This window comes from Sycon ciliatum, chromosome 1 (genome assembly GCF_964019385.1).
Source record: "Sycon ciliatum chromosome 1, ocSycCili1.1, whole genome shotgun sequence".
Classification (NCBI taxonomy): Eukaryota; Metazoa; Porifera; class Calcarea; order Leucosolenida; family Sycettidae; genus Sycon; species Sycon ciliatum.
In genome coordinates, this window is record NC_088643.1 from 20,217,491 (window position 1) to 20,238,744 (window position 21,254).

At 46.2% G+C, this 21,254-nt stretch overlaps 2 protein-coding genes across 13 annotated transcripts in view; one reads left to right on the plus strand and one right to left on the minus strand.

Annotated features, from left to right (window-relative positions):
• LOC135817235 (uncharacterized) overlaps positions 1–17,659 on the plus strand; it is a 138,040-nt gene extending 120,381 nt beyond the window's left edge. For 8 of the 12 annotated variants that reach the window (XM_065330365.1, XM_065330406.1, XM_065330421.1 and 5 more), the window contains 23 exons: positions 2–61; positions 397–651; positions 987–1,217; positions 1,480–1,539; positions 1,867–2,121; positions 2,457–2,687; positions 2,825–2,974; positions 4,012–4,242; positions 4,639–4,686; positions 5,394–5,536; positions 5,905–5,966; positions 6,918–7,165; positions 8,525–8,560; positions 8,903–9,148; positions 10,201–10,431; positions 10,670–10,720; positions 11,727–11,972; positions 12,337–12,567; positions 12,809–12,844; positions 13,754–13,999; positions 14,354–14,584; positions 15,157–15,207; positions 17,033–17,659. In XM_065330365.1, the coding sequence (XP_065186437.1) occupies positions 2–61; positions 397–651; positions 987–1,217; positions 1,480–1,539; positions 1,867–2,121; positions 2,457–2,687; positions 2,825–2,974; positions 4,012–4,242; positions 4,639–4,686; positions 5,394–5,536; positions 5,905–5,966; positions 6,918–7,165; positions 8,525–8,560; positions 8,903–9,148; positions 10,201–10,431; positions 10,670–10,720; positions 11,727–11,972; positions 12,337–12,567; positions 12,809–12,844; positions 13,754–13,999; positions 14,354–14,584; positions 15,157–15,207; positions 17,033–17,286 (3,833 nt within the window). In that variant the 3' untranslated portion in view covers positions 17,287–17,659. The remainder of the gene's footprint in view (position 1; positions 62–396; positions 652–986; positions 1,218–1,479; positions 1,540–1,866; positions 2,122–2,456; positions 2,688–2,824; positions 2,975–4,011; positions 4,243–4,638; positions 4,687–5,393; positions 5,537–5,904; positions 5,967–6,917; positions 7,166–8,524; positions 8,561–8,902; positions 9,149–10,200; positions 10,432–10,669; positions 10,721–11,726; positions 11,973–12,336; positions 12,568–12,808; positions 12,845–13,753; positions 14,000–14,353; positions 14,585–15,156; positions 15,208–17,032) is intronic. The other 4 variants (XM_065330372.1, XM_065330415.1, XM_065330429.1 and 1 more) reach the window with 4 other exon arrangements.
• Positions 17,300–21,254, minus strand: part of LOC135817300 (integrator complex subunit 9-like) — a 22,084-nt gene continuing 18,129 nt past the window's right edge. The window contains exons 20-24 of the mRNA XM_065330463.1: positions 20,497–20,577; positions 20,205–20,294; positions 18,820–19,116; positions 18,429–18,485; positions 17,300–17,881 (exon numbers count right to left, since the gene is read on the minus strand). Coding sequence (XP_065186535.1) covers positions 17,747–17,881; positions 18,429–18,485; positions 18,820–19,116; positions 20,205–20,294; positions 20,497–20,577 — 660 coding nt within the window. The 3' untranslated portion in view covers positions 17,300–17,746. The remainder of the gene's footprint in view (positions 17,882–18,428; positions 18,486–18,819; positions 19,117–20,204; positions 20,295–20,496; positions 20,578–21,254) is intronic.

Consider the following 21,254-nt stretch of genomic DNA (forward strand, 5'->3'; position numbering starts at 1 on the left):
GACGAATCAACAGCAGTGCCGCCACAACCCCCAACACAGGTGATTCCACCCAGGCCTACATGTAAGTGAGCATCTAGAGCAAGCAGTCTGCGTCTTCAAACTAATAGCGAATGTTTCGAAATCCTCGACTGGTCCTCTTACCACCTGATCAACCTTTGAAAGTATTATGCAGCTTCTAACAGACTGTAGCCTATCACTTCGATCAAAATTGCTTTCAACTGATATGCAAATCCAAAGTATAATTTTGCTCCTGGAGCATAACACTGGTATTCTTGCTGTTTAGCAGTGTGTGTGTGTGGGGGGGGGGGGGGGGGGTGCTGGCATGCAGGTGTGGGTGTGTGGGTGTGTGTGGCCAAGACATTGAACAAAATGTTCTTTAACTTTGTGTTCATCTAGTTGTCCAAGTTGAAGTAACAGACACAACCAGTTCCTCTGTGAGGCTACTACTGCCAGCACTTGGTGGAGTCAATACCTGGGTCCTCAATGTGTCATCTAGTGGTCAGTTTATTGAACAGAAAAGAGTTCCAGTAGATGCTGGAAGTGTTTCCATCACTGGATTACAGCCTGGCACTGGGTATGATGTGGACATTTCATCTGCTAGTGGACTCGTCACCATCCCACGATTCGCTTTTGGTACTCGACAAGAAGTGGGTAAGGTAGTGGCAGGGATGGTATACTAAAGATTAGCTGGAATCTTTTAGTGACATCATCAGTACTAGGGTAGATGACCAGATCTAACTGGAGAGACATGTGATGTTGTGCAGGCTGGTCCCGCTAGTGGTTGTGCACAATATTCTAGACCTTTCGTTTTTATCACAGCTACGAGTCTAGCATGAGTTGAATGCTCCTCCATTATCTCACTTCCAGGATTTGTATTTGCGCGATTTCTGTTCTGCCGACTACTCCAACATAGCAGATTTTGCATAGAAGCCAAGAGAAGCCCTCATGGGTATACTAGTATGCTTGCCAATTTGTTTTTGTTGCAGCAATTAACCCGACGCCACTGCGCACTGGTCAAAGTCTTTCACTGCCAGCTGCACCTGCTGGTCAAGGAGGTTGGCAGATTCACAGTAACCGTGATGGCACTATCGAAACATTGGATGCATCTGCAAGGAGCTACACGTTTGACTTCGGAAAACTATCACCTGGCAGTCATGTGATCTCAGTGAGAACTGGAAATGGCCTTGTGCTTGCACGCTTCCAAGCAAACGTCCAAGGTAGGTATGATTACAGAATGAACTGCGTTGGGGCTCCTCCCAATCGTCTCCTCCCCTTCTTTTCTATGTGTCAGCCATTGAATCTACCAACAAACCAACCAATCAATCTCTATTTACCTATAATTTTATCTGTGAATCTCTCTTGTCCGCAACCTCCTTGCCTCCTTGACTACCTATTGCTTTCTTTCTTTCTCTCCCTCCCTCTTTCCATGTGCTTTACAACTGTCTTTGTCTCTCTGTCTGTCTCTGGCATGTGTTGCAGACGAATCAACAGCAGTGCCGCCACAACCCCCAACACAGGTGATTCCACCCAGGCCTACATGTAAGTGAGCATCTAGAGCAAGCAGTCTGCTTCTTCAAACTAATAAAGAATTTTTCGAAATCCTCGACTGGTCCTCTTACCACCTGATCAACCTTTGAAAGTATTATGCAGCTTCTAACAGACTGTAGCCTATCACTTCGACCAAAATTGCTTTAAACTGATATGCAAATCCAAAGTATAATTTTGCTCCTGGAGCATAACACTGGTATTCTTGCTATTTAGCAGTGTGTGTGTGTGTAATGGGGAGGGGGGGGGGGTGCTTGCGTGCGTGTGTGTGTGTGGCCAAGACATTGAACAAAAATGTTCTCTAACTTTGTGTTCATCTAGTTGTCCAAGTTGAAGTAACAGACACAACCAGTTCCTCTGTGAGGCTACTACTGCCAGCACTGGATGGAGTCAATACCTGGATCATCAATGTGTCATCAGCTGGTCAGTTTATTGAACAGAAAAGAGTTCCAGTAGATGCTGGAAGTGTTTCCATCACTGGATTACAGCCTGGCACTGGGTATGATGTGGACATTTCATCTGCTAGTGGACTCGTCACCATCCCACGATTCGCTTTTGGTACTCGACAAGAAGTGGGTAAGGTAGTGGCAGGGATGGTATACTAAAGATTAGCTGCAATATTTTAGTGACATCATCAGTACTAGGGTAGATGATCAGATCTAACTGGAGAAACATGTGATGTTGTGCAGGTTGGTCCCGCTAGTGGTTGTGCACAATATTGTAGACCTTTCGTTTTTATCACAACTACGAGTCTAGCATGAGTTGAATGCTCCTCCATTATCTCACTTCCAGGATTTGTAATTGCGCGATTTCTGTTCTGCCGACTACTGCAACATAGCAGATTTTGCATAGAAGCCAAGAGAAGCCCTCATGGGTATACTAGTATGCTTGCCAATTTGTTTTTGTTGCAGCAATTAACCCGACGCCACTGCGCACTGGTCAAAGTCTTTCACTGCCAGCTTCACCTGCTGGTCAAGGAGGTTGGCAGATTCACAGTAACCGTGATGGCACTATCGAAACACTGGATGCATCTGCAAGGAGCTACACGTTTGACTTCGGCAAACTATCACCTGGCAGTCATGTGATCTCAGTGAGAACTGGAAATGGCCTTGTGCTCGCACGCTTCCAAGCAAACGTCCAAGGTAGGTATGATTACAGAATGGACTGTGTTGGGATTTAAAACAATCTTTCCCTCTCAGGATTGGTCAGGGGTTCTAACTTTCTATACTAACCACTTTCCTGTCTTAAAACTGTTGTCCATTTTTACCGAACTACTTAGCTGCAACACCGGCACCACCAGCAACACAAGCCCCTCCAGCAACACAAGCCCTTCCAGCAACACAAGCCCTTCCAGCAACACAAGCCCCTCCAGCAACACAAGCCCCTCCAGCAACACAAGCCCCTCAGGCTCCAGCGGAGCTACCCGACGGTATGTAATGTGCGGTGATTGGATTTATTGCCAGTATAAATAAATGAATTGTACTATCATGTACAGTATACTGGTGTTATGTCGCTTTGCCACTATGTACCGTCAGCTGTCATGATTCCTGTATTCATCCGCTTCCAGTTATATTTTTTGAAGTAAATAGTTGACATTTCGTGCGTTTTTAGGACTGTTTTATTACATGTATATTCCTTTTGCCTATTCTGCAGTTGCACACGTGTGTTCACCTCATTGGCCTCGCTCGTTCCTCATTTCTTTTGTTCATTTGGCTTATGCGAAGACTAGCCAAGCTTGCTTGGTGATGTCAACGCGAACAAGCTTATAATAATAACAATAATAAAAAATTAAAAAATGTCCTGGTGGTGACAGTCAATTTTTTCTTCAGACTTTTCCCGTTTGTCTCAATCCCTCAAACCAGTTAATAAAAAAATAAAAAAATTAAACCTTGGCTCTCCATCCGAGTCCATTCCTGCACACCTGATGAGCCGTCTTTATCTATACGGCGAAACGATCGTCGTGTGAAACTGCTGCTTGTTACCGCTGCTTATCGTCTATCTAAATTTTCATAATAAATAATATAATAAATTTCACGGTTCGCGTGAGACTCGGCTGGAAGCCGAGTTTTCCGCATCCGCCGTGGGAACGCCACCACCCTCTAGGATCAAAGGCGCAGATGCAGCGCCTAAACGGTGGGAGGTGAGTAGATCAGACCCACCACCAAGTGGTCAAAGACCGAAATCCCATTAGCTGCATCCATGTTACCCTCGTGCCAGGCCACGAGTTCCCAATTAACTGTGGGTCGCAGCACGGCTGGAAAAATTCCTTCCGCTTCCAAGCAGGACTTGAACCTGGTACCCTCTGTTTCTCAATCATGGTCTTAGACCATCCCACTATGCCTGCCTGTTTTCATAGTAGAAGTAAAATGTAGGTGCTGGATATTCCAGAACTTGTGGTAACGCTGCTTTGGCCCCAAAGTCATTATTACCTCTTGCTACTGATCTTTGACCTTCTGTTTTGCTCAGTGAACCCAAATCTACTGGGACATGGTGATGTGATTCAAATACCTCCGCAACTACCTGATCAAGGCCCGTGGCAGATCCAGAGTAGTCTCGATGGTGTGATCGCTACACTAGACGCCGACACAAGAGTGTTTACAGTTGATACCAGCCAACTTCGCAATGCTATTCACATCGTTTCCGTGCGCACTGAAGGTGGTTTTGTGCTTGGTCGATTCTTGGTAAATGCAGCAGGAGGTATGTTGAGTAACCGGGAATGCTGACTGAAGAGATTTAGATGTGTAATGTGCATGAAGAGGAATCCAGGCATCCCCCCAACTCAAGCCTTAGGTGAAATTCTGGTGTCATAACGCTGCTAATATTGATGCAAAGCCTTTTATAGTATGGTCCTGCTACCATAGGGGCATTGCAATGCTGTCCATCATGTCCCTTTCCTGCTACTCATTATTGCCCTCCTTCCCCCTCTGCTTTTCTGTATGAAAATGACTGTCTACCAAAAGCTAGACATTGCCCTTACCTATGCAACGGCCACATGCGCCTTGTTTAATGCTACCTGCCATTTCCTCTTTAGTCTGGGATTTATACCTAGCCCTCTTCTAAGATAGTATTCATTGTGTGTCTTTATAACACCAGCACCTCCAGCAACGCAAGCACCTCCAGCAACGCAACCACCTCCAGCAGGTACTATATTTGAGGACTACTGTAAATATACAAAATTTCGGCACTTCACGATTTTTGACATTTCGGCGGTGATTTATTTTCGGCGTGGGGTAGAGGGCATGGTATAGTGCGACAGATGCTGTGAAAAATTCCATCGGTGTTTTAATTTAGGCGTTTTGGGTCGGTGCCGAATATAGCCGAAATTAAATAGCTGCCGAAAATTTGTATATTTACAGTACTACCGATTATGCAACAGCAGTACACCGAAAACCGGTGCTATCATGCCATACTTCCATGCCTGTTAGAGCGTGCCAGAAAAGGAGCTCTTTCTACGCTTCCCCGCGACTTTACCAACAGAACCTTTCTACCCGTGGCTGCGTGTTCCGCGGGCTTATTTGACATTGTGTAGCAGCAGTGCACCAAAATAAGCTGCTATCATGCTGCACTATGCAAGTTTGAATACGAAGATGTAGAAGTGGCACCTGTAGTGATCATACAGAATGGTGACATGTTTCCAGAGAATGCATACCAGCATGTGTTCAATCAAAGAAATACCTTCCAATAACATTAGACTGAATGCAGGATTTATGCAAAAAATCTGTGGACATGTATGTTGGACAGTGTCCATTTCAGGCCAAGGATTCCATTGCCATGTTTGCTGTGCAGGGTGTGGGACTGATCTGATGATGGTGTTGCTTTGGTCTTCTCGTTCCTCTCATTGCACACAGGCTCTAGCGGATCATTTTCCGCTGGCTTTGTCAATGTCCGGTGGAATGTGATGCCCTCTGGTCGTGTCAGGTTTGATCTTTCCAGTAACCAGGACCCAGCCCAGAAATGGATCGGTTTGGGCATCTCCAACGACCGCTTTATGGTATGATTTATCTCTTTCTTTGGAAGATAATCGTCTTCCATTGCCCTCCAGATTCTATACGTCCTGGTTAAAAGCTGTTCCCAGTGCGTCATATTATCGCACTTTCTTCATCGCTGTTGCTACCAGTGCTATGAATTCTAAGGTGACGCTTGCCTGTGTATGCACAATTTGCTCTCTCTCTCTCTTTCTTTCAATCTCTCTCTCTCTTTCAATCCCTCTTTCTCTCCCCCCCCCTCTCTCTCTTCCTCTCTTTCCCTTCCCTCTTCCTTCCTCTTGTTCTCTCTCTCCCTCTCTCTCCCTCTCTCCCACACTCTCTCTCTCTCTCCCACCCCCTCTCTCTCTCTTGCTCTGGTATTCACTCTCTGCAGCCTAATAGTGACATGATGATCGCATTCACTGATGGAAGTGGCCAGTTCACTGTCCAGGATAGGTGAGTCATCCAGTCGCCTCCCAAACTAAAGTTTGGTGTCCAGTCCCTGCAGATGATTTGCTTGGGGTTTGGATGTTTCTGCAGACTGTGTCCAGCCATGTTTCTACTGCTTGCCACAATGCCCATAGCAACAACCTGACACACACACACACACACTTGTACTTGTTGCTCACTGCCAAAACTGGTCACGTGGGTCTTCCCGGGAGAGGAGAGAGAGACTCAAAAGGCATCTTGGAAAGATGACTCACTTGGCTATTGAACCGCCCCTGAATGGCCGACACCCTCTGAAATCCCCAAAACTCTGGGTGGACTTGAAAATGATCCCACTTATGGGCTCACCACACTTCAGTAAGTGGGTGAGGACAAGGTGCAGAAAAAGGATTGACGGCATCAAGGTATCCGTCCCGGGATCCAACTGCAGTTACCCCTGCCCCCAGTGAAGGGTGGCTAAATCAGAGTGGATCTGATATAAGCTTCACTAGCACCATTGATTACACAAGAGTTAATCTGGCCAGACGCAATCCATGGTTAACAGGTATGTATACTTCAAATAGAAAGTATCTGAACCCTGGAACCAACAAAGGTGACAGGTACAACATTACACCTTCAAGCAGCCGAGCCTGTTGGCAACAGACCCAACACAATCAGGCATAAGTGTACCCACCAACCGAACTAGCTGGCACAACACACACACACACACACACACACACACACACATACACACAAACACACACACACACACACACAAACACACATACACACACACACACAAACACACACACACACACACAAACACACACACACACACACACAAATACACACAAATACACAAACACACACACACACACACACACACACACACACACACACACACACACACACACACACACAATTCTTTCATATGCCAGTATTGATTGTTTCACCTCGGTGTTTCCTATAACATCCATGCAGATGGGCACAGGGAAGGAGTACACCTACTGTGGACTCTGACAGCCAAGTTGCAGACGTGTCCGCATCTCAGATCAACGGTGTGTACACCAGCACCTTTAGCTTACCCTGCATGAGCTCGGACAGCAGGGACATTGCACTGAATGGACAGCACTACCTGATGCTTGCCACTGGTGATGTTATCAATGGTGGAATTGGATACCACTCCGGCAACAAACTAGTAACACCACAGCGAGTGTCCATATTATGCGGTAAGTATGATCCGTCATGCGTAATTATGCATCTATGAGCGACATCCATAAAACCTGCTGGGAAAGTACGCGTGTACTCGAGTCTCATCCTGAGCACGTTTTTCTTCTTTTTTTCAGCTCCAGTATAGCTGTGTTTTTCATTGCAACGCCGTCCTCGATTGTTGTGTTCGTTGTTCAAACGAAGTGGACATCCAATCAAGAAGGCAGAGGACATAGGGGCCTGATTGGAGTTTCTCGTGGCATAGGACAGCCACACAGAGAGTCAGAGACACTTTGCGATTTTCTGAATATAAAATAACGTACACACGATGCAGAGTTCAATTTGTGCGATATCAAAATTGTTTGTGATCCACCACATTGAGCAGAATGCGATCCAAACACAAGCTTACCGACGGTTAGGCTGCCGACCTGACTGGACAAATGATCCCTGGCTTCACCAGACGCCAGAAGTCGGAAACCATGTCCTTTGCCGCGACGTCCATCTCCAAAAAGAACTCCATCTTCGTCGTGAAAAGGCTTGAAATACTCAATATTCAACGGAGATTCGCGGTCTCACGCTTTCTCAGATCGAATCATTTTTTTGTTGTAGCAGTTGCAGGGCAGATCCCCGCCACTACTTCAACAGGGTTTCGCTTCACAGCATGCCTGGAACAAGCCGTATCGAGGTTGCAAGCTACCCCTCTCAGCAAGAAATTCGAAATTTCAATGGTGGAAGGTATACTACGAACAGAAAAAAAGGTATGGATCGCGGCGCGATCGTTCTACCTACGTCGTTCAAACTTTGCAGGATGGTTCTGACCTACACGGTAGGCATGGAACCACAGGGTTTGATGTCATAGCTGACACACAAAGTCACACAGACAGCATATTCGTGTGCACAGATACTAAATTAGTGGACGTCGTCATCTTCTTCCCGCTGGTCTCAAATGTACGATGATTTGCTATTTCGCCTGACGTTTACAGTCCCCACTACACTGGTGAACGGTGACCCTCAAGTCACGTTATGCCAACCTATGCATGAGTGGACTCATGACTTGCCACTAGCATTGGTGTGAGATGAGTTCTCCATGCACACATTACAGATTCACAATGATCGTAATGGTGTTACCAACACACCGGATCCGTCTATCTGTACTTATACTTTTGACTTTGGCAAACTACTGCCTGCTAGACACGTCACCTCACTTGAAACTGGAAACAGCCATGTGATTGCTTACTTCCCCGTACCTTTGACAGGTAGGCATTCTTACCAAACTTAAAACCCAATAGCCGATTATTTTTGTCATCATGTCAAACCCCTACTACTCATTTCACTATTATATTGGTGTGCTCCTGTGTGTGTTTCATGCTCGTGATTAGATGAACCAGCGGAGGTCCCACCACCACAAGGCACATGTAAGTGATAGCAGTAAAGGTTGCTAGCTTCCTTCTAAAGGAACAATACATTATGTGGAGTTTTGTAGCAAGTACATGTGCCTAAAACTGAGTGGGTTGGGAAGAGCTAGGGAAAGAATCCTTTCATTAACGTGAAAAAACACAGTGCCCGGTTTAGCCATAAGCCTTGAGGTGACTATGATCTACTAAGTGAGCCGGGCATACGGCTAAAAGAGCATAGGCATGATAGGCATAATAGGCATGATAGGTATGATCATCAATAATTGCTAAGCCAACTTGCACTGCAGTGATTCTGAACAGATGTTTGAAACATGCGACTTCTATGTTTTCTGTTTTGCTCAGTTCAAGTAGCTGACATCACAAGTTCCTCTGCAAATGTCCGACTCGCAACAGTGCAAGGAGTAAACACCTGGGTGATCAGAGTATCATCCAATGGTCAGCTTTTCGAAGAGAAAAGAGTTGCAGTAGGCGCTGGAAGTGTTGCCTTTACTGGTTTACAGTCTGGGACTCGATACACTGTGGACATATCAGCAGCTAATGGCCGTGTCACTGTCCCAGCCTTACCTTTTGTGACTGGGCAAGAAGTTGGTAAGATTGCAAGGAACACACCAATAGCAGAAACCATTATTTGCATGTATTAGGCAACTTCTCAAGTGAAAGGTGGTTTCGACTTTGATATGAGTGTAGGTAGTGACTGCACCCAGTTTCCAAAACTTGCTCCGATCGCTTCGATTTTGGTCTCATTCAATTCTCTCAGGCGTAGTACATAGGAAATCTGCAAGTATTATTCGAATTGGCCCAGCCATTCTTGAGTTATAGTGATTTGAAGTGCGCCAAGTTGGACTTTCGTTGGAAACAGAAATGAATGGGAGTGATGGGAGAATCGAGAACGACCGCACAGTCAGTGCATGCAGTACAGTGTACATACAGTGCACACGCCTCGTCACTCGAACTGCATGTACGAAATTGCATACTTTGGTATGCTGGCGCAGAACAAATTCGCTCGTAGAGAAAGACGAAAGCTTCGCACCGCCTTGTAATTTCACATGGCCAGTAGTTTTTCGATGCTGAAGACAATGGAATAGTCCGCGACGCTGCGACCTGACCAGAACAACCCGAAATTCATACCCTGAAAAAGCGCTGAGCGCAGAGCTCCTAAATTTTGTCGTATGGAAACGGGACTTCGGGTCTCAAGGGCACGAACATCTCCTTTCTCAGATAAAGCAATACGCTCAAAGCGATATGCTACAATTTGACCTGGCCACGCCGAAAAGCACTGCGATGTCAGATTCTCCCATCGGATGTATAGAAACTTGTTTCCACAAAATCAGCGTCTGGGGGCGAGGGAGTAAAGTCACTAGTGTAGGTTGTTTAGTTATAGACATGATTGTATAAAGCGCATGCTCTTTGCAGGTCAAGAAGGTACGAGTTGTTGATGGGTCCCTGAATGAGTGATTGTGCTAGAGCTATGTGATTTTCTGTGCCCATTGATGGTGAAGGGCATGAAGGGTACATGACTGTATATTTTCGGAACATGATTATCTTGCACCGATTCTCTTGTTGGGGATTGTGTGGTGTTGCTCAGCAATAATCTCAACAATCTTACTTAGACAAAGGTACCGTTTCTCTTTGCACTGCAGCAATTAACCCTACGCCACTCCGCAGTGGTCAAGTTCTTCAACTACCAGCTGCAGCTGCTGGTCAGGGAGGCTGGCAGATTCACAGCGATCGTGATGGTGTCATCGATACACTAGATTCATCCACCAGTAGTTATACTTTTGACTTCAGCAAACTTTCACCTGGAACACATGTGCTTTCAGTGAGAACGGGCAATGGCCGTGCGATCGCTCGCTACCAGGCAATAGTAACAGGTATGTTTGGACTGACTGAACTGTTACCGGTACAACCTTGAATTATCTCCTTTCCTCCATTTTTATCACGTACTGGAAGTACATGTATGATCGACGTGTGCTATTCAGTCACATTTTTTTGTTATTCAAATCCTTTAACCACCTACCAGGCAGATATGTTTAAGGCCTGTGACTGTTGGGTATGTGAGTGTTTCTGATTGTTGTTTGCGCACATGTGTGCACTGTTAACATTGCCCAGAAGCCGTACCACAACCGCCGCCAACACAACCACCGCCACAACAGGCGACATGTGAGTAGGGCTTAAGGAGAACTTGGAAACATTTTTGCGGACAAGAAGCGTGTGTGTGTGTGTTTACTGCTATACTTCTCCGTGCAATTTAAATTTGCGTACATGTATGTGTCCATGGATGCGTTTTAATCATAAATCTGTCAACAATGTGTTATTTACTTATTTTCGTCTTCTGTCCTACCGCGAGAGTTTGCCATCTGCGCTGTGCTATCCTATCGAGAAGAACTCCCACAGTGTCCCATCAATTTATTTACAGTGTTTTCCGGAGTATAAGAGTATAAGAGGGAGGGGGTGGGGGGAGACTCATCATCAGCCACTGGCCTTCATGTGGGAGGAGTTCTCCACGTGTGCATTACAGGCAGGGAGAAGTTATAAGTTATAAACCTGACAATGTAGCACAACAGAGTTCACAAGGATACCCGCACATATTTTCTCGACTGAGTACTGCTCGTGGCATAATAATTCATGATTTGACAGCCCACAAGAATGAGCATCCATAGATGTGCCACCTAGTACCTTTTGTAGTGATAGCAGGGGCGTTGCACACGGTACGGTCACTACGGTATTGACCGTACCACTATTTGCCCCAAGTACCCCGTGAATCAATAAAATGCACTGATTTGGGCTCTAAATTCCCAAAATTTTCGGCTCAGCCATCCCTCCCCCACGAGTAAATTGTACTTCAGATGGCTGACCGTACCACACTAAAATACCTTCCGACGCCCCTGGATAGAGACCACCCTGCAAGGTGTGCTTACCATTGGGACTGACCCAAGCGGAAGATGGCCAGGGAGGTTCGCAATGATCCTGATGATGTTATTTATACACTGGATGTGGCTTTGGCAAACTATCGTCTGTTATTTCGAAACATGTCATCTCACTAATGATTCAACGAGTACATAAGTCTACAAAAGCATGAGCATGATATTGCCAGGTCAACTTGCGCCGCAGTGATTCTGAACAGATGTTTGAAACATGCGACTTCTATGTTTTCTGTTTTGCTCAGTTCAAGTAGCTGACATCACAAGTTCCTCTGCAAATGTCCGACTCGCAACAGTGCAAGGAGTAAACACCTGGGTGATCAGAGTATCATCCAATGGTCAGCTTTTCGAAGAGAAAAGAGTTGCAGTAGGCGCTGGAAGTGTTGCCTTTACTGGTTTACAGTCTGGGACTCGATACACTGTGGACATATCAGCAGCTAATGGCCGTGTCACTGTCCCAACCTTTCCTTTTGTGACTGGGCAAGAAGTTGGTAAGATTCCAGTGAACGCACCAATAACAGAAACCATTATTCGCATGTACTGGGCAACTTCTAAAGTGAAAGGTGGTTTCAACTTTGATATGAGTGCAGGCTGTTTAGTTTTATGCATGATTGTATAAACCGCATGCTCTTTGCAAGTCAAGAAGGTACAAGTTGTTGATGGGTCCCTGATTGTGCTGGAGCTATGTGATGTTCTGTGCCCATTGATGGTGAAGGGCATGAAGGGTACATGACTGTATATTTTCGGAACATGATTATCTTGCAGCGATTCTCTTTCTGGGGATTGTGCTATGGTGCTCGGCAATAATCTCTACCTTCTTACTTAGACAAAGTACTGTTTATCGTTGCACTGCAGCAATTAACCCTACGCCACTCCGCAGTGGTCAAGTTCTTCAACTACCAGCTGCAGCTGCTGGTCAAGGAGGATGGCAGATTCACAGCGATCGTGATGGTGTCATCGATACACTAGATTCATCCACAAGGAGTTATGCTTTCGATTTCAGCAAACTTTCACCTGGAACACATGTGCTTTCAGTGAGAACGGGCAATGGCCGTGCGATCGCTCGCTACCAGGCAATAGTAACAGGTATGTTTGGACGGACTGAACTGTTACTGGTACAACCTTGAGTTATCTCCTTTCCTCGATTTTTTTAATCACGTACTGGAAGTACATGTATGATCGACGTGTGCTATTCAGTCACATTTTTTTGTTATTCAAATCCTTTAGTCACCTACCAGGTGGATATGTTCAAGGCCGGCGCATGTTGGGTGTGTGAGTGCTTCTGATTGTTGTTTGCGCGCATGTGTGCTCTGCTAACGTTGCCCAGAAGCCGCACCACAACCGCCGCCACAACAAGCGACATGTGAGTAGGACTTAAGGAGAACTTATAAACATTTTTGCGGACAAGAAGCTTGATGTGTGCTGATATACTCGATGCAATTTAAATTTGCAACCACATGTATATGTCCACAGATGCATTCCAGTCATAATTCTGTCAGCAATGTGTTATTTTCATCTTCTGTCCTACCGCGAGAGTTTGCCATCTGCGCTGTGCTATACTATCGAGAAGAATTCGGTCAAAATTAACGGTGATCAGGGAAGATGTCTTATTCATGACAAAAAAATTGGGCTCGCTTTATGCTCCAGTGCGGCTGAAGTTATACTCCGGATAATACGGGAATAAAAGAAAGCTTTGCCTCACAACGACGTGCACTGCTCGTGCATGAACATACAGATATTACACTGCAGGTGGTGGGCTCGTTATTAGCCACTAGGCTCTGTGTGGGATGAGTTCTCCACGTGTGCATTACACCCGGGGAGAAGTCGTAGAAACCTGGCGATGTCATGCAACGGAGTTCGAAAGATACCCGAACATATTCGTGCCGTTGAGTAACTTATCATGGCATTAGAATATGATTTCACAGGCCAAAAGAATGAGTATCCATGACTGTCTCCTAGTAGCTTTTGTAGTGATAGAGATCATCCTGTAGGGCGTGCTTACCATTGGGACCGACCCAAGCGCAAGATGGCCAGGGAGGTTCGCAATGATCGTGATAGTGTCATTTATACACTGGATGGATCTACCAACACATACACCTGTGACTTTGGCAAACTATCGCCTTATATTTCAAAACATGGCATCTCACTAATGATTCAGTGAGTCCATAAGTCTACAAAAGCATGAGCATGATATTGCCAGGTCAACTTGCGCCGCAGTGATTCTGAACAGATGTTTGAAACATGCGACTTCTATGTTTTCTGTTTTGCTCAGTTCAAGTAGCTGACATCACAAGTTCCTCTGCAAATGTCCGACTCGCAACAGTGCAAGGAGTAAACACCTGGGTGATCAGAGTATCATCCAATGGTCAGCTTTTCGAAGAGAAAAGAGTTGCAGTAGGCGCTGGAAGTGTTGCCTTTACTGGTTTACAGTCTGGGACTCGATACACTGTGGACATATCAGCAGCTAATGGCCGTGTCACTGTCCCAACCTTTCCTTTTGTGACTGGGCAAGAAGTTGGTAAGATTGCAGTGAACGCCCCAAAACGAGAAACCTTTATTCGCATGTACAGGGCAACTTCTCTAGTGAAAGGTGGTTTCGACTTTGATATGAGTGCAGGTTGTTTAGTTATAGACATGATTGTATAAACCGCATGCTCTTGCAGGTCAAGAAGATACGAGTTGTTGATGGGTCCCTGATTGTGCTGGAGCTATGTGGTTTTATGTGCCCATTGATGGTGAAGGGTATGATGGGGCATCTTCTTGGAATATGATTGTCTTGCAGCGGTTCTCTTTCTGGGGATTGTGCTGTGGTGCTCGGCAATTATCTCTACCTTCTTACTTAGACAAAGTATTGTTTATCTTTGCACTGCAGCAATTAACCCTACGCCACTCCGCAGTGGTCAAGTTCTTCAACTACCAGCTGCAGCTGCTGGTCAGGGAGGCTGGCAGATTCACAGCGATCGTGATGGTGTCATCGATACACTAGATTCATCCACCAGGAGTTATGCTTTCGATTTCAGCAAACTTTCACCTGGAACACATGTGCTTTCAGTGAGAACGGGCAATGGGCGTGCGATCGCTCGCTACCAGGCAATAGTAACAGGTATGTTTGGACTGACTGAACTGTTACTGGTACAACCTTGAATTATCTCCTTTCCTCGATTTTTATCACATACTTTAAGTACATGTACAGCTGTGCTTGGTGAAATCCGACCTGGAGTGCATATTTAGCGCCTCAACTTGCACGCCCCTTGACGTCGAGTCGCCTGGAAGAGGCTGCACGTACGTACTTGTGTACAAATACAATGATGTACAGTAAAACCTGGTGTAAGTGACCTCTGGGTTTAGCCACCACCTGCTCTTAACGACCATCTTTCCATGCACCAACAGTTCTACACAGACACTGTGGGACCTGGTTCTAAAGACCACCTGGCTTTAATGACCGCTGTTGCTTGCACCGTGAGGTAGTCGCTTAAACCAGGTTTTACTGTAATCGGAACTGGTCCAGGGTGCCAGGTTTGCACTTTGGGTTGGATTTCACCGAGCGCAACCGTATGATCAGCGTGTGCTAGTCAGTCGTATTGTTATTGTTAAATCCCTGTGACCACCTACCAAGCGGATATTTTCAAGGCCGATGTGTGTGGGGCATATGTGTGCACTGCTTATGTTGTCCAGACGCCACACCACAACCGCCGCCAACACAACCACCGCCACGTCAAGGGACATGTGAGTAGGGCATATGGGGGACTTAGAAGCATTTTGTTGATTAGAAGTTTAGAAGCATGTTCCTAGATAAGACATTTGACTTTTTCTGCTACTTGGTCTAACTTATTAAAATGTGCGCTTCACTTCAAAACTCAAGCATTCGCACATATGAGCACCAGAACTAAAAAATCAGCCAAGGGACGTTAGATAGATAACTACTGTATCGTCTCTTGGGCTGACCTTCTAGTTTTCATCGCTGCTGGTGTCTCTGGGCGCATCTGCAAGTGCGTCACCCTGCAAAACATCGACAGTTTTTTTGTCTCCTTCAAGCAGTTCCTTGACGTGTTCAATCAATAGGCCCGATTTCGACGATCGGCTTCGCCTCTTGCCCGTGCATTGCAACTGCCAGAATGGTAGCTGTAGGAGTTTTCGCCCGACGTTCCCACAATACCTTCAAATGAGGCGAACAGGTAGACCACCACGCACCGAAAAAATCACTTCTCATCACCGTGTTCCGCGTACTGACAGTCTGTGTCATACAGTCCGACCGTGTGCGCCACTATTGCACTGGTGCACTGTCACTGGAGACGAGACGGAGCTTCCGATCGCATAGGCTTGATGTAGTGGCGACGTCTCGCGGCTCCGAGAACTCCGTACCATCCACGCACCGTATCCGCTCTTTGTTTGTTTCAGTTTTCCAGCCGGTTTCTCGCGTGAGAGGTGACTCCAGGGGTGGCTGTTTATTTCGATCAGCTTCTCGGCGATCTCTTCTGCGATCTTGATTTGTCGGCCCCCACATCCTGGACGACTGCGAGAAACATCAGTATACTGGACGACGCGCTGCTGCTGCTGCGCGAGTTTCTGGATGGTGCGTTTGCTGAAATTCTGCCCAGGAAACAGCGACTGCAGCGATTTCTATTCGCCAGGAGGGAATCGAGAACGATCGCCCAGGAGTTTCTGGTACTCTGTGACAATTCTCCATCGCATTGGAGTCTTGATATCAGCACCAGGCCTTCTCAGTGATGCGGGTGAAGCAACAGGAATCCTCTGACGACAAAATTTGAACGCGAAATACACGAGTCGCCTAGGAGTTTGAGGCGCTGCCTCCTTTTGAGTTTGAGCCATTCCTACCTCAATATCACGAATCGACAACTGAAGGACACTGTTAGGTAGCTGGGAAGTTTATTCCGTCCTGAGATTATTGGAATTTGTTTGGTAGGCTTCGGAAACGAAGTGCGCATTTTTAATAAGTTGGACCAAGTAAGTTATACTTCTAATATACCGATAATTTAAAAGCGCCTGGAGAGTACTCTCAGTGGACAGAGTGATACATTTGTCTACACACAGTTACGACACGTAATGCCAACAGAATTACATGTACATGTGTAGAATCCAGCCTGCGGACCAAGCACGGATACAAACAGGCTTGCACATGTAGGGACAACACAACACCTACAGTCAGACCAAGCACTGTTCAATCATACAACCTTTCACACCTTGTCCAGAAGCCACCAGCCACAGTCCCTGTTCACAAATGGACGCCTATCACGAATAAACATAGCGTAACGGATACGACGATTGACAAGGGATGATTGGGTGGCGGGAATTGAAGCGTTGGTGACGGGTACTGCGACGTCGGTGTGATGTGGGTGGTGATGTGCGTCATGTTCTCCCCATGGTGTCCACTCCACTGCCTGGGCCCTTGCCTCTCTACAATGCTCTTCAAAACGGTTACGAACAGTTTTTTCCGTTTCACGAACATACTGAGCGCAACATTGAGTAAACGACATCCTGTATTAATTGTCAATTTTCTCTGTCTCTCTTCTCCCCTGTTTGGTGACTGTAGTGAGTATTAGCGCCGTAAGAAGCAGATCATTTGATGTCAATTTCCCAGCGATCCCCGGCATTAGCGAATGGACAGTAATAGTATCATCGGGCGGACAGGAAGTGGCCAGGGAACCTGTGCCTGGAACAAGTTTCAGCCACACCATAGACGGCCTTCAGGCGGACACTAGTTATGATGTCAGCATAACAGGAGTCAGCGGTTTTTTCCAGCTGCCAATGATAGGGCCTCTTCCAGTCAAAACCCTGGCGGCATAAGCAATAAGATAGCTACTGCTAAGTACTATTTCCATTCAGACACTCTGTAATAATAAGCAAGAAGACTATTATTCCTGACCATTCCACACTATTCTAGCAACTGCACACTACCTGAAATTCCAATGTCAACAATTCATTCACTAGAAATTTCAGTTCTTCATACATCAACAATTCATTCACTAGAAATTTCAGGTCTTCGTACATGTAAAGCCATCTCAACGCTAAAACCCACTGTTCCACCACACTCATTATTATGTAGCTAGTAGTCCCTTCCACGCCATACGTGAGAAGAGCTGGATAAGATTTCAGGTGACCGACATTTACTATGTACATTAATGAAGGTACTCAAATAAAATCGTGTTTTACAAAAATATACACTGAGGCATGAGTTGTGAGTTTGTTATAAGAAGGGGCACAGCAACAATTTCTCAAAACAGACACTACAAAGTCCAAAAGCTAGCTAGAACATACGAATCTGCTCACAAAGTGCCTCGTGGATTACTGCCAATGGAGCATCGCTGGAAGCGTCCAGGTTGGTGACATGTGTGGCACCGTCCTCCAGAGTTACTGTAGCAATATCGTGCTGATCTTGTAACTGGACAACATAGACAGCATAGACAACATAGACAGCATAGACAACATAGACAACATGGACAACATGGACAACATAGACAACATGGACAACATGGACAACATAGATGCAGAGATGAAAAGGTACCAGTAACAGAAGCTCGGTTTCATAATTTTCATCTCCAAACCGTGCAGCTGTCACAGGCTTTAAATTTAAAGCCCCTACTTTCATGGTGATCCATTCTCAACATGTGTTGTGCTAGGCTGTACTCATTAGGAAAATACCTTACGTTCGAGGCTGAACGCAAGAAATTAGATTCGCCTGAACCCCACACCTCTCTCTCCACTCACACTTACGCATTTTTTGCCAATACGGTGGAACAAGGCTTTATTGCTGCCAGCACGCTAGCAAGCATTCCACCTTTTTTTCTAAGAAAGCTCTCTGCCCTTTGGGCATTGAGCAGTGAGTGAGCAGAGAATTAACCCAGTAGCCCTACTGTGTAAGCATTTGTTTAACCAGTAAATACCAAAGTGAAAACAATCCAGACAGCAACAGAAAGGGAGAAACTCACCAAAGTAAGTAGATAGCCATTGGGCGTGGTTTTGAAAACCTGCTGGTGAAATCCACGCTGTAGTTTGACAATATACACAGGCGCGCGCGCGCGCACACACACCAACACACACACACACACACACCAACACACACACACCAACACACACACACACACACACACACACTCGGACACACACGCACGCACACACACACACACACACACACACAGTGAATGAATAATTCAAAAACATGGTAGAAAGACTAGATACAGCCACCTAGAAGTCAACTCTGCACGATGTCCATACTCAAGAAGCTCTACAGCGTAGGACAAAACTGTGCATTGCGAAGACAACAGTGTTATTCATGGTGTGTCCTTGACAACTTGTACATCGTATGTCTGCTGCACCTACCCGTGCCAGAGCTTCCCGAAGCGGCTCAATTGCAATGCTATTCGCCCAGGCTCTCTTGCCAGATGTGCTGGTCGGCTTAGTATCCTCCACCACCTCCATCTTGGAATGGTCTGCAGCAGCATTGCCATCGGCGCTTGTCGTCGCTTGCTTCTTGACTTCAGCAACCAGGCCCTGCCACGGACGCTCATCACCCGGCTTGACGACCTGGTGTTGGTTGTTCTCCGTCATGACGCAGGCTGAGAGCGATGCAGCAAACACGGACGGCCGGCACTCTGCGAAGTCCAGACTGCCGGCAACCTACACACAGCAGTAGCAACAGACCAGCAGCAGCAGAAGCAGCAATAGCAATGAAACATTAGTCAGAAAGACAATAATCACAGTGGTAGGGCACTCGTTGTCCAGCGCTATTGTGGAGGCCAATCGAGGGTATCTAATCTATACAGCATCCACTTCATGCACACTAGGCTATCATGCACACTAGGCTATCATGCACACTAGGCTATCATGCACACTACTATCACTAGGCTATCGTGCATGGTAGCATGTGTACACTACCAGTTATACATGTATCAATATTCCACAACCTCCCCCAAGAGTAGGCAACTCTGATGTCCGAGCTAGGGAGGCTGTGCACAGCGGACTGCCTTCGTTACGTAGCTAAATGACGATCAAGCTGACTGGATTCGAAATTTCCTATGCCTATGGTTTATGCACAACGATGTCAGGTGTTAACAAAAAGCCTGTAGGCGAAGCATCACAAGTGGCACATCGTCTAAAGTCTCTGACAAAACGTATATGGAAGTTGGAAACCGTTGGCAATCAATCATGATGTGCTGGCCCGGCTGATTCTCCAATGTGTGGCCCTGTGATGCGGGTAGCGCTCCGTGCCAGGCCCATGTGTAGAGGTAAATACACTTGGAATTCATGGACTCTTGGTAATATGGGCCAAATAAACACAGCATGACCATAATTAAGCCTACACCCCCCCCCCCCCACCCCACCATACCCCCCCCCCCGCATTTAATGTGCAATTTTGACACAACGAAGTAGTGGGTAGCGATGTCGGAAACCCTTATAGATGAATGCTCCCAGCGTGGGAGCTCACATCATGTGTCAAGTTAGCGGGAAGCAGCGCGAGCTCCTACAGTGCAAGCAGCCAACCTTCCCACTGTACACTGTACACTGTACTTCAAGTACTTGCAAGTACATGTAGAAACGAAGTCAACACTGCCATGCATATGTATGGAATGGCAAACAGGTGAGATGCTAGACAACACCAGCGAGTCGTGTTGCACATTCGCATTAGACACACACAGCAAGGATGCCATGACACACCCGCACCCACATAGCAACACAGTATCACCAACACGCAAGGCAAGGCTCACCTCCAGAGACAGCATGGCACGCTGATAGACTGACTGTAGTGGGAGAGTAATGACCTCACCATCAGACAGACCAGTGCACTTGACGGCAGTCTGTGTTAGCACAGATACACACCAGGAGATAGGCCAAGAAGTTAGTTGCAGACTAGGCACATGCATTGCATTCAACATGAAACCTGCTTGGGAAAATGTCTAGCACAAAGTGTAACCCAAACACACACACACACGCACGCACGCACACAAGCACGCGCACCCACTCTCTCTCTCTCCCCATCAAGATATTTCACGGACTCACCTTGTCTAAGCACAGATCTGAGCGCTGCGGCATAGTTGGCGGTGGCTGTAGTAATGCATCAGCAGCGACAACTTGAGCAGGCTGTTATAGTGACACAGCGAACACAACACGCATGACGCGAACACAAGGTGAATACAAGGTTCGCAGGACAACAGTACGAGGTGAATAGCAATTTCTGGACATGAAAATGGCTGTGTGTTTTACATTTTTCTTATCTTTGTATTTATTGTACGGCCTAATCCTTCATCTTTCCAAATATGTGACAATTGCTCATGCTGTGATCCAAGAGACTTGATAGCAGGACGTTTTTGACAGGCCATTTTTTGGCCTAAATTTCAGTGTATGGAATTCTGGACATGAAAGTAAAATAGCGTCAATAGGCATCCTATACTGCACCATTTTTGTTATTTTTTCTATTGGTGGACTGCAGCTGGCCTCTCCACATTTCTATCCAACAAGTCCATGACTATACCGCGCCTGAAGTGGAGTGCACATGGGGAAGCCAACAATTCGTCCATTACTTCTTCTTTTACTCAAAATTCAAAATTCTCATGCGACATAGTACAACAAAACCCGTTGAAATGCCGCACAAGCAAAGGCTATCGACAAGGCACCGACACGAGGAGAAACTACAACAGCCCAGCTGTCAACTACGGCAAGAAAAAACTTCATCAACTCGACTGACTTGACTCTACACGCGACGAAAAATTATTTTACTCGAAATGTACAATGTCCAGAAATAGCAATTCACCTCGTAC